Genomic DNA, 14924 nt, shown 5'->3' on the forward strand with positions numbered 1-14924 from the left:
CATTTTTCAAAGGTTTTATTGTACTTAACAAGCTATATTTAATTCAATTCATGATATAAAAAGAAGAGTTTACATCTTCTTCTCCCTACATAAAGAAAAGTTATGAAGCTAATAAAATTGTTATTTTGGTAAACTTATTGTATACATTTTTGGTTGAAGTGAAGGTTCAAAATATTAAATCTTCACTTTCACAGAAGAATATTGTTAGCTTAGACCGGGGACCAACACGAATTTTTGGTAGGTATTTTTGCACTGAAAAAAGTATTATTCTTAAAAACTATGAATCTCGTTCATAAACCAAAATTCATACATTTTTAAGAAAAATTCATTTTTAAGCACAAATTCTTAAAAAAAAAGTTTAGTTTTAAGAAAGATTCATACAATTTAAGAATCAGTTTTCATTAAAATTTTCCTATGGAAAATAATTTTATGAATTTTTTTTAAGAACGAATACGAAAGTTTATGAATAAATACATAAACTTCTAGATCCAATTGGAAAGAATTTTTTGCTGAATCTTAGAATCTGTACATATCTTTATAAACGAAATTCACTATTATTTTGCATTCATTTGTATTATGAGTTAAAATAATTTTTATAATTGACTTTTTTTCCCTTCTAAAATTGAAAAATCTCTTTTCAAAATTTCATTGGTAAGAAATTCATAAATTTTGTGTTTTAAAGTATTTTTTTCTTAAAAATTAATGTATTTTTTCTTAAAATGAATGTATTTTTTCATTAATCGAAAATAACGAATATTTAACCGTTATCCTGTATTCAGTATTAAGAACTTATTCTTAAAATTTAAGAATCTGTTCATACTTTTTATGTTCGAAATTCATATTTTTCCAAAAGTTAAGAATTAATTCATTAAATATTATGAGTGTTTAAGTATATTTTCTTAAGGTCTATGTATTTTTTCATCAATCTAGAAAATAATAACTGTTGTTTTGAATCTATGCCTCAGAAGGTTTTCTCTGCAGATTTAGTTTTATATCTGATATTCAAAGTGGACGGTCGTTGTCAAAACGAGTTTGTGAATAAAAAACAATATTTATTATAAACAGTGTTTAGTTTTAGAGTATAAGACATTTCAACAGTGTAAATTATTGTTGGTTCCCGTTGCCTCTTCCCCATATACTCAGATAAGTATAAAAACATAATTTGTTAAATATTTCTTTCTTTTATATATTAAATATATTTAAAAAAATTTTTGTTATAGGTACATAATTTAGATACTTTTGTGAAACGAGTAGGCACGTGAGTAATCTTCATTTTAAGACCATGTTATTTTCGAAAAAAAAAAACGAAATATAATAGAACCGGCAAAAGGGCACTTAAAACTGCACCGTAAAAACCATCTTAAAGGCTATTTGCAACAGATCCAGTACACCCGAAGTTGTCATTGCAAAATAAAGCAAACACATCATGTTTGGAAAACATAGAATTTAGTAAGTGTTGCATGTTATTTAATTCCTTTAAATATTTAAATTTTATTTTAACGTAATATTATCAACATTACTCATAATATTTTATATAATGCTATGTCTACTTAAATTTTTTATATTGTGATTTTTCCCCAACTTATTCAATTTTGTATTGTTTTTTCTTTCAGCTGCAGAACCTAATGCTGCCGATTACAATAAGGTAAAAGATAATTCTACCTTCTATTTCGATTTTTTGAACCAAATAGTACATAGTCATTTTACTAATACAAACTTTTTTTTTATCTTTCCAGATGATACATCAATTAAAAAAGAAAAATTAAATTAAAAAATAAATTTATAGTGATATTTATAGTAAAAGTGAACAATAAAACATTTTTATAACGTTTAAACTCAATCATTTCTTTTATTTTTAAAAACAGTTTCATTTCTTTGTTTTAGATTTTGGGCTTTTTCTTTTGCTATTTGTTTGATTGGAATACAATTTTTTTCAGGAACAAATTAAATGCTTGGAATGGTAATGTATATTATAATATGCATCTATATAAATAAATGCATACATTTTAATGAAAAGTGTATTACATTTTATGAAAACAATCATAAAACTTTAAGAAAAATTCATAGTTTTTATGATTTTTTTCATAAAATTTAAGCAACATTTCATTCAAATTTTTACGGAGTTTATTTTCATAAAATTTAAGAACTTATTCTTAATTTTTAAGAAATATTCATTCCCTTATGAATTTGTTCTTAAAAAGATTCTTAAATTTAATGAATTTTTACATTGGCTCATTTGCCATGAATTTTTACATTAATTTAATGTACAAATTCATTAATTTTATGTACCTTTTTGGTTCAGTGATGAAAGGTCTTATCGGAAAATGTACTAGAAAGCCAAATACGAAATGAAGCTGATTTGTTCTTACAATATTGTTTCTTACGCATTTCTCTTTGAAAATCAAAATAAGCTTTAAGGTATCTCATATAAAATGTCTATCGCTGATCAAATAAATAATTTTACCAATTGATTTTGTAAGATAATTACTTGATCTCTAAATGATATTTATTCATAAGCCTTAAAAGATTACGTACTTAGGGGTAAGGCCACTAGCCACTACGTGTTGGAGAAAAGCATTTTCTCAGGATTTTTTTTAGTTGAATGAAAGGTGAAAACAAAAAAGTTCTTAAGTATGTTATTAGGCAGGTATTTAAGTGTAACTAAAAACACTATCCTAAAAAATACCAAAAAATGGGGCTTATGTGCTTTATATAAAACGTCATGCGGCATTATTAAACATATTTTAAATATTTTCACACGAAATTTAGTACAAATATTAACTTGATAGAATTTTCACTGCACCAAAGTCTAGACAAACTTTTTTTGTTTGTTTACTTTTAAAAATCTATCACAAAATAATTATGTGATATTCTGAAAATCTTAAAAAAAAAAAAAAAATTGTTAAAGTTCATCCTTCAGTTATAAATTTTTTTGTGAAATCTAAAAATTGCATTAAATTTGTTGTATTTAAAAATGTCTGCCTATAGTGAAAATGTTCAAGAACCCAATTTCACGGTATTTTAAAAATCAAAAAATTGAAAGTTTTTAATTATTTTTTTGAATACATGACAAAACAATATTATTTCTTAAAGGATATTCCAATGGTCAATGTATTTTCAAAATGGCTAAATTCATTTTCTCAAATTCCAACATCAACTTGGTTCGCTCAGATTGTTTTACTTATGCTAACCTGGTACACGATGAAGTTCACTTTTCGACTAGTAATGTCAATTTTATGGCCATTGTTAATAATAACAACTGTTGTGGTAAGTTAATAAGTCCATCATTCAAAGTCCAATAAATAATATTGGGAACTTTTTAAGGTAATTTTTCATTCAATCCATCATATGGGACTTCATAATTTGGAATTTTATATTTGTGAAAAAATTGCACTAATTTGTCATTTAATGGTAAGAATTTTCTCATCCAATTGTAATTGTGATAAAAATGTCTTCTTTTTGTATCAATACAGGTAAGATGCTTGGTAAATATTATTGGATTTTTTGTTCAATCTTAAAAGAGAAAACGCCCCGGAAATTAGTCACTTTAACTACGTTTAAAAAATAATCATCACAAAACATTGCCATGTTTTTTGCAAAATTGATTATAGAAACTTCAACTTTTTAAATAAAACTTTTGTATCCTTTTGGAATTAATGATAAATTTAAAGTGTTAAATAAATAAATTAAAAAAAAAATGGCTGTTGCTGTTCGTTTGGTGGAAGTTCTTACGCTGATAACCATCTTAGGTATCTTGACAGGATTTTCATTATTCATAGTAGTTGTGGAGAGAATTTTAGTCTTATCTCTTTATTTACTCTGGGTAAGTCATAAAAGGATATAAAGAGAAATAATTTATACATAAATTTTGAACTTTCCAGCCAATTGTATCCTTTTGTACCATGGTGCTGTATAGTGCCGAACGAATGCTTCTATTTACGTTGATGAACATTTTGAATTTGACAAATATACTAGGTGGAAATGCTCCTTGTAACAAATGATTAAGGACTTTTAAGGAAATTTTTTGTTATAATACGAAAATTGTGTTTATTTGTAAATGTGATGAAATAATAATAAAGAATTTAGCAGAAATTTGTATTTGTATCTTCTTGTATGTGTTGTAATAGCTTATTTTATTATTCGGCATAACTTTATTATTAAACTTGTCAAAAAAAAATTTTTCTCACGAAGCTCAAAAAATCTAATAGTTCAAGAACTTTGTGCGATTGGATTTGATGATATACCTTGAGAAGTTCTAACAAACACACCGTGACCAAACAATTAAAACGAAACATATAGTCAACATGAACTTCCTTCCCACCTGGTCGTGGTCATGCCAGGCAAAGGCAAGCAAAGCATCAACAGGCAGCAGGAAACATTAACATCACTTGATAGTGGGTGAAGTAGTAAAGATCATCATTAAAGTTGATTATGAGGACAACCTGTTCTGCTCCTCAGATCATGTTGAATATTAATTCGCCACACGCTTAAATGTAAAATTCCTATCTATTGCAATGACTCTTCTGCCAGCTTCATTGGCCATCATCGTCGTCATTGCATCTCGCACAGCATCGTTTCGTTGTGGTCGTCTCGTCGTTGGAGTCAGAGACGTCCGTCGTCGTCTTTCTATCGATTTGGTCTTGGGAGTTCGGTTCGTTTCGTTTCTGTATGTTTATTTTTGTATTTATTTTTCCAGACTTTTTGATGCGGTCTTCGCAAGAAGACTCTCCGTGTGCGTTTATCTCTTGAGGATTAACCGTGCAATACATAAGGTCAAAGTAAATGTATTTCTCATCTGCTGCTCATCTTCTTTAATCCCAAAGATGGTATGTTTTTTTTTTTTTTTTTTTTTTTTTTTTTTTGTATTTTTGAAGAGGGAGGGGGAAATGTGCACTCATCCGCACATCAATATCTTCGATAATCGCCACTTTAGTAATTCGAAATGTAAACACTAAGATGATGCACAGCCGTTCAAGCCGTGTAGCGCTTTTGTATAGCATGCGGAAGTTTTATCGGCATTCTTTTATACCAACATCATTAGTTGGTGTCCTTTAACCTCTGGAAAGGTGCTCTTTTGAACGTGTCCAAGGTGAGGAATTATAAATGAATTTTACGTTCACAAAAAAAGGATACAATTTAAAAAAAAAAAATTAGAAATATTGAAATAATATAAACGGTTCGGTTATACGAGTACGCGTAGGGTAGGGCACACAAATATTTTTAGGTCTTCTTCTAATGGAGCTGTTATTAATCGTTTTGAGTTAGACCGTTTTCAAAGGTATTATTTTTTTTTTATTTCTATCTATTTGTAAGTACATAGGTACATAAATTTAACGTTGCTTGTACTTTGTAAAGTATCTTACCAATTTAGCTGAACTAAAATACCAAAAAAAAAAAAAAAATATTGGATGCTTAGAAGAGAAGTTCGGTCGGGAAATATGTATATCCTGAACGACACCAAGTGCAAATCAGGTTAATTGATAGGAAGTTCAACGTCGGACGATGTTATCAAAATCAAAATAGATCTTTTTCCGATCGAATCTCGAATAACCTTTTGTCAGCGGGAATTATTGAAAATTAGTGAGAGCACGTTCTGTGTTCCACTATAGGCCATTACAAAGACAGCCCTAATTTGATGACAAATGTTGGCAAGAACACGCATTTAAATAGGAAGCTTACAAAGTTGGATTGCAAAGAAGGGCCAGAGCTGCCAAAGAAGTAAACAAAAAATACACAGGAATACTGTGTTCTCAGAATAAAAGAGACAATACGAAAAAGAAACAATTTAAGAAATAAAGTGATGCTATTGAAGGAATGAGATTCGAAGGTTTACCAGGAAAAAAAAGACATCCCAGGCATATAAAAATCACTTCTACAATAATATTGAACCTTTGAATTGGACGAAGAAGGTCAACAATTTAGTAGAAATTAGTATCCAAATTTAAGTCCAATGAGGCTTTTGGAGCTGGCAGCCATACTGCCAAACAGTATTTATAGGCAGTCGTTGACCCGCAAAATGGAACTTCGCCATTCATTTCCAGATCCTTGAGAAAGAAAACTTACTGAACTCCCCTTACTATTAAGGTATCAGTTCCCTAAACATGGCTTTTAAGTCTGAAGCCATTCGTCTCCAATGTGATTCCATATCAGTATAGCTTTTACCCAGGAAAGTCCACCATCGACTTATTTATATTTTTATTATATTTACACTACTAGCCCAGTCATTTTAGTCATTTTTAAGCCCAATCTGCGGAAAGATTCCTACTGGGCTGAATTTTGGTATACAGCTTAATGACGGCTTTGTTATGAAGATGTGAAAAATCGACATTGATATCGTGTCCGCGTTAAGAGTTATAGGGGTCAAAAGGTCACAAAAACTGGTTTTTCACGATTTTCAGCAAAACGGTAAGTCTTATCAAAAAATTTTCAATGCAAGAATTGTAGACCAGATTATTATATATAAAAAGTGTCATGACACTTTTTTTCCTAAGACCCACCGTTTTTTAGGTATAACGATTCAAAAAGTTGAAGTTTAGTTGTAATCGTCATAATCCTATTCCTGAAAAAAAAACTCCTAACTGAAAAGTTCCTGAAATTTCATTATTTTTTTAGCTTGAATTTCGTTCCTCAACTGTTAAGAATATGGGGAAACCAAAAAAAAATGGAAATTTTCGCCATTTTTTCGATTGGGGCCCTTCTCCCGAAACCATTTCCCTGTGAATTTTTGTTTAGAATATGTCTGAAAATATACAGGGTGTGCAATAGAGAATGAACAACCCTAAAACGGCTTATAGCTACACTTATGATTGTTCTAAAAACAGATAGAAAAAAGTTCTATCGCAACCAGTTCATAAAATATGGACTTTTTTTCGTTCAGTGTATTTTAAATTTTATCATCTTATGTTTTCGTTCACTACAACCACGAATGAATGAATTTTATTTATTTCTTTTTTTTATAACAACTTTTTATAGCCAACTTTCTTAAAAATATTCTGGTATAAGGAGAATATTTTTAAGAAAGATGGCCACCTAGGTTTCTATAGATTTATTTTATACCACAGGTGTTTAAAATTTTTCATAAAATACTTTTTTTACATTTTGCATCAAAAAACAGATTTCAAAATTTTTTTTACGAAAATGTGCAATAGCTATGAAATTTTTAAAGTGTTTATGTACCCATCCAATTATTGTAGAAAATTATAAAAATTATATTGTGTTTTTTTTCTTATTAAACGAAATGTATTCTTTAAAATTAAAACATTCAAGAGATTAAGAAAATTTGTCGGCTTCATTTCGTAAACACAAAGCCAAAACTACGAATCTGATTACACCCCAGAGGTACAGTGTAGTAGAGGAAGACCTCGTCTTAGGTGGTGCAGGCAAAATGAATGGTAGGTTTATTAATCAAACTGAAAGAAACTGGCTGTCTTTTAAAAAAAGAAAATTCTCTGGAATGTCAATAAAGAAAAAAATTATACATTTTTCTTCACCAGAATTCACTTCTGTTAAATTTGTAATGTGTTTGCTTCGGATTTTTAAATCTCATTTTGAGTTCTTAAGATAGTATTTTGCCATAATTAATGTAAATTTTACTATCCAATTGACCATACATCAAGATCCTTTAACTTATTCGTCATTTACTATTTAGGTACAATATTATTCTTCCCCAACACAAAAATCAACCTCTGACTTAATACAAAATACGGACGCACAAATCTTTTGTTGTTAAAACTCTATTCCATTGAATAACACATAAAAAAGTGAAACTTGACCTCCGAGTACTTGAGCGTGATTTATGCGCTAACATCTCTTCTCCCCAAAAAAAGCTAAAAGCTAAACAAAAGAAAAAAAAAAAAAATAGTAGTAACTATATAGGAACTAACACTCTTTCCATTCAAAGATTGACAGATGGAGCAAAACATCGACCAGCCGAGCCGCATTAGCATGGCCAGTTGATTGACGCTGATGATCATGCTACATTTTAAAGCAAGAGTGCACTGTTTTACAGTGGCCATCACGATAAGGGAATACACATCTCATCCACAGCCAGCCATGCTTTTGTGCAGTAGTAAAAGATAGGACTCTCTCAAGACAACGACGAAGACAACGATGACGATGAAGACGACGAACGACGACGAGCGACGATTTGAAAAGTGAAACTCTACAATCGACGATCGACCATTACCGAAACTGCAACTAGAGATAGATTTATTGAGCGAAGACACACTCTGTCTATCTGTCCGTCCGGGCCATAGAGCGTTTTTGTTGGCTGGCTGAAGCTGATGATGATCGTATGCAAATCTTTTTAAAAGCATTTGAAGTCTGTTAATGCGTTGCAAGCCGATATCGGCACGAGGTAATCTATTGGATAGGACTTTTTCTCTTTTTCTTAAAAAAAAAAAAAAAATAAAGATACACTTTCCTTTGTTGTATTATTTTTTTTTGTTAAAGGCTTGGCCACACCGGAGGGTACGCGGTAGCGGTACGGGTAGCGGCAACGATATTTGTATTAAAAAAATTCCACACCCGAACGTTGATGTGTCAGTTTGGAATTTTTTCCATACAAATACCCGTACCGTTACCTGTACCTCTATCGCGTACCCTCCGGTGTGGCCAAGCCTTAAGTCTTTTTTTTTTTTTGTTTTTTTTTTCGGAGTTGTATGAACTTTTTTAAAGATATCAAAAAGGTGTTATAGCCTATAAAACACTAATTTCAAAAATTTCGAGTCCTAAAATGCTCTTAGAGTTTTTAACTTTAACTCTTTATCATCACCCTAATATTTGACGGCTTTTGGTAGCTTCCATTAAAAGGGTAATTCCCGGAACGCATTTAACAAAAATCATCCAAATTTTTCAAAATTTTTGACAAAAAGCAACAAAATCAATCAATCAACATTTTTTCTTTGACCGATCATTTTAATTTAGTCCCAATCATCTGCCAAATATTGATGCACAATTCACAAAGAAAAGCAAGCTTGAAAATCGAAAGTAAACAAAAAGTGAAATGACTTTCGTCGTTGTCGTATTTTTGTTCATTTTTCTGACGAATGAGTTGCGTTACCAAAACTGAAGCCATCATCATCGGAGTGCCGCGCGCGCGCAAGCTCACTTTGCGCCACCGACAAAGCGCGATCATTTCAAATAACTTAAATAGTTAAATGCTAATGGATTCTGAATCGGATATATGATCTTGTGTGCCGGAGACATTTCAAGCAGCGCAGCGTTTGGCTCACAGGTGGTCATCACCTATCACCCAGTGATAATGTAATGCGCCACCTTATTTGGTCAAAATCAGATGAAAATTACATAGTTTGGTTGGGACCTTCTGACTTTGTGGCGGCGGCCGGCGCGCACAATATAATAATACCACAACATACATCCAGAGTGTGTAAGAGTGTTTTGAACGCTGACCGCTCTCAAACGTTTCGAACGAAAGAAATGAATTAAATTTCTATACGGCTACTTATGGACATGCAGCAATGTCAAATTATATAGAAGATAATAAAAAAAAAAAGAGTTTTTTTGTTGTCGATAAAATAATGGTGATCGGAAGCATGGAACACAACTAACTTTTGGTCTGCGGAAAGTGTTGATGGCCAAGGGGACAATATAATCAATCGATGATGTGCCGGCAATATAAAGGCAATTACGGTATGATATAGGAATGCCATAAGGGGTTATGTATACTTACGTAAGTTTTTTTGTTTTTGTGTTTTTTTTTTTTTGGAGGAAACTGATTTTTGAAAATAAAGTGTGTTTTGATCAATTTTAAATGTCCAAATGAAGATTCCAAATAAAAAAGGTAATATATGAAAGGCAATTAAATTTCACCTTTAAACTTTATGTAGACAACAATGATATTATAAGGAAGGGAAAGTCCTATGGAATATTTTGAATCCTTTTATTTATTTAGACGTATGTTTCACAATAACAGTAGGAACATAAGTAGTAAAAACAAATGGTGTCCATCTAATTACCTTGTATTAAGTGCACTTCAAAATAAGAAATAGAGACTCATTTTGGTAAACGTTGAAGGTATTGAATTTGACCTTAAAATTATTTTTTGATTCCAATGAAAAATAGAAATTTTAGCTTTAAGGGGACTCTTCCGGTTTTTCCGGTCTTTCTTGTTTTTTTTTTTTTTTTTTGCTAATTTCCCAAGAATTTTTAATAAAAGACCAAGAATTTAAGAACCAATCGTGTGTTTTATTTTTTTTTTAAATTCTTTTAGCACAGTGCCGGTTTAAGCACTACCGGTGCCCCTGGGCAAAATTGCAAAAAACGAAAACCCAAAATCCCGAAAACCCAGAACCCCGAAAAGCCAAAATCCAGAATGGGATCCCGAAATCCCGAACATTTTTTCGGAATTTCGGTTTCGAAAACAATTAGTGTGTAATTAAGGTGTTAACAAGTAAAAAACAATATAAGTGTATGATTCCGTTAATATCTCTTTTTTTACATGATTTCAAGTTCTTATTGCGCTTTCAGCAGTGTTTTGTTGTGATTGAGTTAAGTTGGAAAAATCGTTGAACTAAAATCAAAACAATTAAAAATTTTAATATTTAACTTAAAAGAATTGTACGTTGAAATTGTTATTTAATTGGTTTTAATTTTATGTTTCAGTTAAAATTTCAGTAAAACACAATTTTTAAGAGTTCTTTTTTTTTTTTTTTTATTTTTTTTTGTTTTATTTTCGGGATTTTGGGTTTTCGGGTTTTTAGTTTTTCGGGATTCTGGGTTTTCGGGATTTTGGGTTTTCGGGATTTTGGGTTTTCGGGATTTTGGGTTTTCGGGATTTTGAGTTTTCTGGTTTTTGATTTTTCGGGATTTAGGGTTTTCTGGATTTTTGGCTTTCTGGATTTTGGATTTCGGGATTCTGTCCGTCTCCCTTTTGTTTCTTTATTCATTATTACAGTCTAGATATTCTCCATAAACTATTTTGTCTCGTCGGTCTATTCTTTTCCATATCCGGAAAAAATAAAGAAACACATTCCCTTTCCATATGATTTAGTGATTTATACATATATAGGGGCGCCTTTGCAAAAATTAAATTGGTTGGAGGAATATTAAGATTCCTTTAGTCTTCCAAAAGAAATTGGGGCGCCTTGTTCTTGATTTTGGACACCATTGTCCCAAAATTGGGGGCGCCTTCATTCTTCAAAAAGTTAAGGGCAAAAAATACGACCGCCGCACAGTGGTGCCATTCTTCGTTTTTGGCGTCAAAATTCATTTGCACGGCCATTTCCGGACGAAAAGTCAGTTCCGTAAACCAAAATATACTTTTCTAATAGATTTTAACGTTCTAAATTCAAATCCGAAGTCGAAAAAAAACTATGACGTCACGTTTTTGAGATATAAGCAGATTAAAATTAATTTTTGATTTTTTTCGACTTCGGATTTGAATTTAGAACGTTAAAATCTATTAGAAAAGTGTATTTTGGTTTACGGAAAAAATAAATTATCAGTTTTATTGAACATTGTAACTTTTCATTATATCATGTTTTCTTATATTTACTTAAAAACATAGTTGGCAACCAAACCCCAATATTTTCAATTTTCTTATGAAACATAAATAGAAGAGATCTCAAAATTGTGATTAAGTGAAAAAAAAAAAATACATGAAATAGCGTATTTAGAGGTCTTAAAGTGTGTTTTACTAAATTATCATTTTTTGGACTTTGTTTTCAAATTTTTTGATATTTTTGTAAGGAATATAAATCTATGAATCCTAAATCTTAAATCTAACACCTTTTTGACATGAATTTAGCGCAATTTCTAGCTTATATACTGTTTTGAAAATAAATTTTTTTTTTTAAAGCTTTCCGCCATTTTGGAGCCGCCATTTTGAATAAAAAAAAGTTGGCAGCTTTTTTGTATTCTCCATACTATTATCATTCAGTGTACCAAATTTCATGACTTTTCGTTCGGAAATGGCCGTGCAAATGAATTTTGACGCCAAAAACGAAGAATGGCACTACTGTGCGCCGCCGTTGAAAAAGTAAAATAGAAAAACAAAATAGGGCGCCGTTGTGAAAGTAAAAATAGATAAAACATTGATTGGAAAGATTTCGTTATTTATATAAATTTTGTAAAAGTTCGCCCCTCAATTCTTGCGCCCCTGGGCGATGACGTCCCAGGCTGCCCCCCTTTAAACCGGCCCTGTGTTTGCATCTTAACTTGCATCTTGACAAAACTTATGTGAAACAAAAATGGTAGGCCATTGTTAAAATGAAAATTCTATAAACTCATTTTCCCATGAATTCTGAACAGGGCAAGCCCGCTGACGTAATTCACTGCCAATTTAAAAATTCCATCACATATTCGTCGGTCAACCGCACAAACAGCCACATGTCTAAAATAAAAGAATAATTCTATTGTTGACACTTTAATATCATCTCATCAAATTCAAATTCATACCAAACCTCTTAACTTGGGCTGATTCAAAAAAGCTTAAGGCGACAACCTGGCACCTAATATAGTGCAACAAAGGAGTGGCCTGTAAGTCATATTGGGCCATGTGAACCGTTGAAGCGTAAGCATTTGAAAAAAAAAAAATAAAACCAAAATAGAATTAACATAACATAGAAGAACCGCTAAAGGGAATTTTATATATACGTAGGTACATTATTTTTACAGTTAAAATATCAAACAAAACAACATCAACAAACTGTGATCCGTCACGAAAACCTATAGAAAACCTACAAATATACAACTAACATTTACAACTATACAATTTTCAGGAATAGATTTTTACTATAAGGCACAAGCACTCAAAGTCTATATAATATAACCTTCGTTTAGTTTAGGCATCTGGTTAAAAGTGGTAATCGTGGTAGAGCACGCTGCTGATGGTGATTGGCAATATCCAAAGATCTCAAGATATCTTCACTCTTTGCAATGACAAAGAGGTGAACTCGGTTACCCCAAACTGGCGATAGATCCTATCAGAGGTGTCCGTAAGCTAATTTTATTATTTCACAGAGACGAATCGATCGATTTCAAAGGTGTGTGAGTTTATATTGTATAAGGCCTTTGGGGAATTATATATATGTGGGTAGCATGAAGCATGAGAGAGGTCATCAGTTTGATCAAGAAGGGTTAATGGCTTGTGCGAGTTTTGTGAGAAGTTTTTAGGATTCTGCAATAGGCAAATAAACTGTTTTCAGATTTTTTTTCTGTTCATGGATCTTAAAGAAAAATATTATTATTATCAAGTTCTAAAATAGGATAAAGTTTATAGGAGAAATCAAAGTTAAAAAAAATCAAGGTTTTGACGTGAACTCTTTTGTTTTAGTATAAGATTTACACTGTTAACATTTTTGGTTAAAGTTGTGCCTGATAGATATCTTGAATGATAAAATAAAATTCCTTGACAATAACATTCAGAATTTTTTCTACAAAAATGCACCAAGTTTAACATCATTTAAGGTCAGTATCTCAATTAGATGGAACTTGTTTTCAAATAAATTTAAAATATTGAAAAATATAGAAACCTTTATATGCCCCCCTCATACAGACAAATGTATAAATTCCATATTCACTTTTATCACCTCCATCGCACACACAATTGAGGTACCTACAATACAATTCAATCACATTCCTACAAAATAAACCAACAACGTCAAAAGATACCGCAAAAGTTTTAGGTATTTATTCGAACCTTCATCCTTGTCCAACTATAAAAATAATCTAATTAATAATTCATTTCCCTCCATCAACACCCGATAACGAGATAAATAGACATGAAATTCAAATTAAATTTTGCTGCACTTTCTGTGCAGAGAGGGCTTAAGCAAATCCGTATTTGGATTGTTTTTTACCAGTCAATCGGTGTAGCACCAGACTATGGTAGCGCAAATAACAATGGGTCAAAAAAAATCTTTTTTTTTTGTTCATATTCCATTGAAAGCCTAATTGAAGGCGCACTCTATCTGTCCAAAGAAGCGATAAGTGGTGGTCAAAAAACAAAAACAAAAACGTGACAACCGTGAGAACAGTTCATTGGATTAATATTTTCCAGGTAAACAACAAAGCAAGAGTAGATTATCAAGAATAAAAAAAAAAAAACAATGCGCACTTAGGTTGATTAATAAATTGCAGGCGTTAAACTATAAAATAGATAAAATTTATGTTATCATTGTTTTTTTTATAGAGAACAGTGGGGCAGATTTACGTGAAAACTTGGGAAAAACGAGAAATTGTAAACAAACAAATTTTGCAAAGAGCAAAGAAAATGATTTTGGCATTTTCAATGGACAACTAGAAAAAAACAATTTAATGTTTTCAAATCAGTTCCAAACTTTCGATCAAAAATGTTTTTTTTTAGCTTAAAGACGCTTGAAGACGTTTTTCTTTTCTTATTATTTGCTTATGCTAGTCTACCACAAACCTTCTTCTGAACCATTGATCTTCTTCTATATGACTTTACTGATTTCAACAAAAATTTTTGTACAGAAGCGTTTGAGAAGCTGAAGTATTATTTTGTTAAAAAAAAAAATATGTTGCGATTTTTTAAAAATATTTCAAAATTTTGTTTGAACAATCAATTTGTTTGGAGGGCAAAACCATTTCAAACGATTTATTTGAATTTTCAAAAACAAATTTTATATTTTTAAATCTAACCCCTTGTAACCCAAGATCGTAAATTTTAGAATTACCTTTTATAAAACACGTATTTTTTTTAAAATTCGATAAATTCATTATTTACTGAGTTATTTCGATATTTAGGGAGCAAAAAAAAAAGTTTAAATAATTTATTTCTATATAAAATTGAAAAAATTCAAGCAAAAAGCTATCTAATATTTTTTTTTAGGCAATTTCCTAAAATCCAATAATAAAACCCCGTTGGTTTATCCAGAAAAACTACGAAATTTTCTGAATTTCGTAGTTTTTACACAAATTTTCCGATTTTCAAAAAAAAAGCC

At 30.8% G+C, this 14924-nt stretch overlaps 1 protein-coding gene across 1 annotated transcript; it reads left to right on the forward strand.

Moving 5' to 3' along the window:
* The first annotated feature begins 2830 nt into the window (after positions 1-2830).
* Positions 2831-3664, forward strand: LOC129912056 (uncharacterized). Its single transcript, XM_055990153.1, has 4 exons — positions 2831-3016; positions 3094-3267; positions 3325-3411; positions 3474-3664. The coding sequence occupies exons 1-4, from the start codon at positions 2975-2977 to the stop codon at positions 3516-3518; spliced, it is 348 nt and encodes a 115-aa protein (XP_055846128.1). The 5' UTR covers positions 2831-2974; the 3' UTR covers positions 3519-3664.
* Positions 3665-14924: the final 11260 nt, after the last annotated feature.

This window comes from Episyrphus balteatus, chromosome 2, assembly GCF_945859705.1.
Source record: "Episyrphus balteatus chromosome 2, idEpiBalt1.1, whole genome shotgun sequence".
NCBI classification, from domain to species: domain Eukaryota; kingdom Metazoa; phylum Arthropoda; class Insecta; order Diptera; family Syrphidae; genus Episyrphus; species Episyrphus balteatus.

What these genes read in the sequence shown, in the direction of transcription:
- LOC129912056 (XM_055990153.1), top strand. Translation starts at nt 2,975, where the DNA reads ATGTCTGCCTATAGTGAAAATGTTCAAGAACCCAATTTCACG. An exon ending in TTCAAGAACCCAATTTCACG is followed by an intron (nt 3,017 to 3,093) that starts GTATTTTAAAAA and finishes TATTTCTTAAAG; the next exon opens with GATATTCCAATGGTCAATGT. An exon ending in TAATAATAACAACTGTTGTG is followed by an intron (nt 3,268 to 3,324) that starts GTAAGTTAATAA and finishes GAACTTTTTAAG; the next exon opens with GTAATTTTTCATTCAATCCA.